The 2,186-nt window shown below is 49.3% G+C and overlaps 1 protein-coding gene across 1 annotated transcript in view; it reads left to right on the top strand.

The window, feature by feature from the left end:
• The window catches only part of LOC107100856 (serine/threonine-protein phosphatase 2B catalytic subunit gamma isoform-like), a 49,689-nt gene that overhangs the window by 34,738 nt on the left and 12,765 nt on the right, over window positions 1-2,186 (top strand). Inside the window, exons 7-9 of the mRNA XM_015399516.1 lie at window positions 920-997; window positions 1,101-1,195; window positions 1,270-1,395. Of these exons, the coding sequence (XP_015255002.1) occupies window positions 920-997; window positions 1,101-1,195; window positions 1,270-1,395 (299 nt within the window). The remainder of the gene's footprint in view (window positions 1-919; window positions 998-1,100; window positions 1,196-1,269; window positions 1,396-2,186) is intronic.

The following is a 2,186-nucleotide window of genomic DNA, read 5'->3' on the forward strand; positions in this document are numbered from 1 at the left end:
TATATATATTTATAGACGTTTGAAAAAGCAGAATAAAGCCTTAGCCTCACTGCATGCAGTTATCCAAGCCTTGTTGCTAAATAATTCAATAGTCAGTTGCTATCTCTAAAAGACGACTGTGACATCAGCGCTGTGGTGGGAGGTGGTGTGCAAATAAAGTCACTGGGTGAGTGGGGTGTCGCCCCCCCCCCCTAAATTGTAGGCGACCACAGACAGTCCCACAGATGGCGAAACTCTGGCTGTAGTGCCGTCCACAACGCCTGGCACACCTGACACTATCCCAGACACCGTGCAGGACGCTAGTTTGTAGCTCTGTGCGACGGTCTGTTGGTTTGCACCCAAAGCCAAAACACACAGTGCCATGGCTAGTCTTTTGGGAACTCTCACGGATAAGCTGTGTTGTCTGGCGTATTATGAGGGGGGGAAGACTGCGAACAAGCTTGTGTCAAACCGACACACTGACACCCACAATCCTAGCTAGTTCGTGATTGTCCCTCTGGCGTTGTGGCGTGGAATAACATACCCCAAACCACGCTTTAATATTGGGCATAAATAAAAATCTTCGTCATACCTGTGACCGGCTAACTGTGACATACTGCTGCGGGAGGACAACCAGCCCTTTAGTCTGGTTTTGTGGCATGTTGTGATCATGGTTTTGATCCAGTTCTTTGACCATAGATCTTCTGTCAGGGTCTCATCTGGTCCAGTACGGGACTGAAAGCCGCTCATCAGGAGTGGTTCTGGGACCATCAGAAATTAGGTAAAGAATCAGGATCTGCAGCCATCAGAGGCCAAAGTGATGGAGTCCAGGGGCCCCTCCAAAGAGCTCGGATCTTATCTGAGCCCTGAGTTTAGTTTGGTGTTTAGTGACGGGAAGCAGGAGGGCCCGGTTCTGACCTGTGTGGGTTTCTTCCTGCAGCTACCCTGCCGTCTGCGACTTCCTGATGAACAACAACCTGCTGTCTGTAATACGCGCTCATGAGGCCCAGGATGCAGGGTGAGTACGGCCGCCTGCAGCTTTTGGCTGGATCCTATAGATCCTCCATGTGGAAGAAAACCAGACGTGTCCCTGAAACGTCTCTATCGTCTTTGTCCAACAGCTACCGAATGTACAGGAAGAGTCAGACGACAGGCTTCCCATCTCTGATCACCATCTTCTCTGCTCCCAACTACCTAGATGTGTACAATAATAAAGGTAGGAGGGTGCATCAGGGAAACCATGGAGATGGGCTAGAGACCTTGGAGATGTTGACATGTTTGTGTCCTCAGCTGCGGTGCTGAAATATGAGAACAATGTGATGAACATCCGTCAGTTCAACTGCTCTCCTCACCCCTACTGGCTGCCAAACTTCATGGACGTCTTCACCTGGTCCCTGCCCTTCGTCGGGGAGAAAGGTCCGTGGCCGCCTTCACTCACACATGCAGACATAGATTTACTGAACCTAGAGCTGCTATTACCAACACATTCTGTCACATCTCATGAATCCATCCATCATCTTCCACTTATCCGGGGTCGGGTGGCGGGGGTAGCAGCTTCACTGGTCCTCACCAAGTATGTTCTTAAGAAAAACACAGGAAAGTGTGAAGAACAGGAGCATTCAGCATAAATCTGGGTCAACTGGAACAGAAGCGTACTGATGACATCACCACACACTCAGCTCCTCTGGAGCTGCATTTCACCTCCTGTTATTTATAGTCTCTATATCAGGGCTGGGCATCCCCAGTCCTTGAGGGCCGGTTTCCTGCAACATTTAGATTCATCCTTGGTAAAACACACCTGAATCCAATGGTTTAATTACTTCCCCACTATGCAATCAATTTCTCCTTTTCATTATCTATTTACTTGATTCAGGTGTGTAAAGTCATGGACATATCTAAAAGTTCCAGGATACAGGCCCTCCAGGACTGGAGTTGCCCACCCCTGCTCTAGATAATAATAGATTTTTACTTTTTTCATTTAGTTGGGGAATAATAATGAACACAGTCAGATAAACACAAATCTAACATTTTGCCAAATAAAACAAAAAAAAATCTCTATCGGAGCCAGCGGTACTTCAAACATGGCTGCGCCGAGAGAGGGCTGCTGCGGACGGGCTAATGTTAGCACTGGCCGCTGCGGACGGGCTGACTTTGTCCCTGGCCGCCGCGGACGGGCTGACGTTAGCCCTGGCCGCCGCGGACGGGCT

The sequence above is a fragment of the Cyprinodon variegatus genome, unplaced genomic scaffold (assembly GCF_000732505.1).
Source record: "Cyprinodon variegatus isolate N-32 unplaced genomic scaffold, C_variegatus-1.0 Scaffold1020, whole genome shotgun sequence".
Classification (NCBI taxonomy): domain Eukaryota; kingdom Metazoa; phylum Chordata; class Actinopteri; order Cyprinodontiformes; family Cyprinodontidae; genus Cyprinodon; species Cyprinodon variegatus.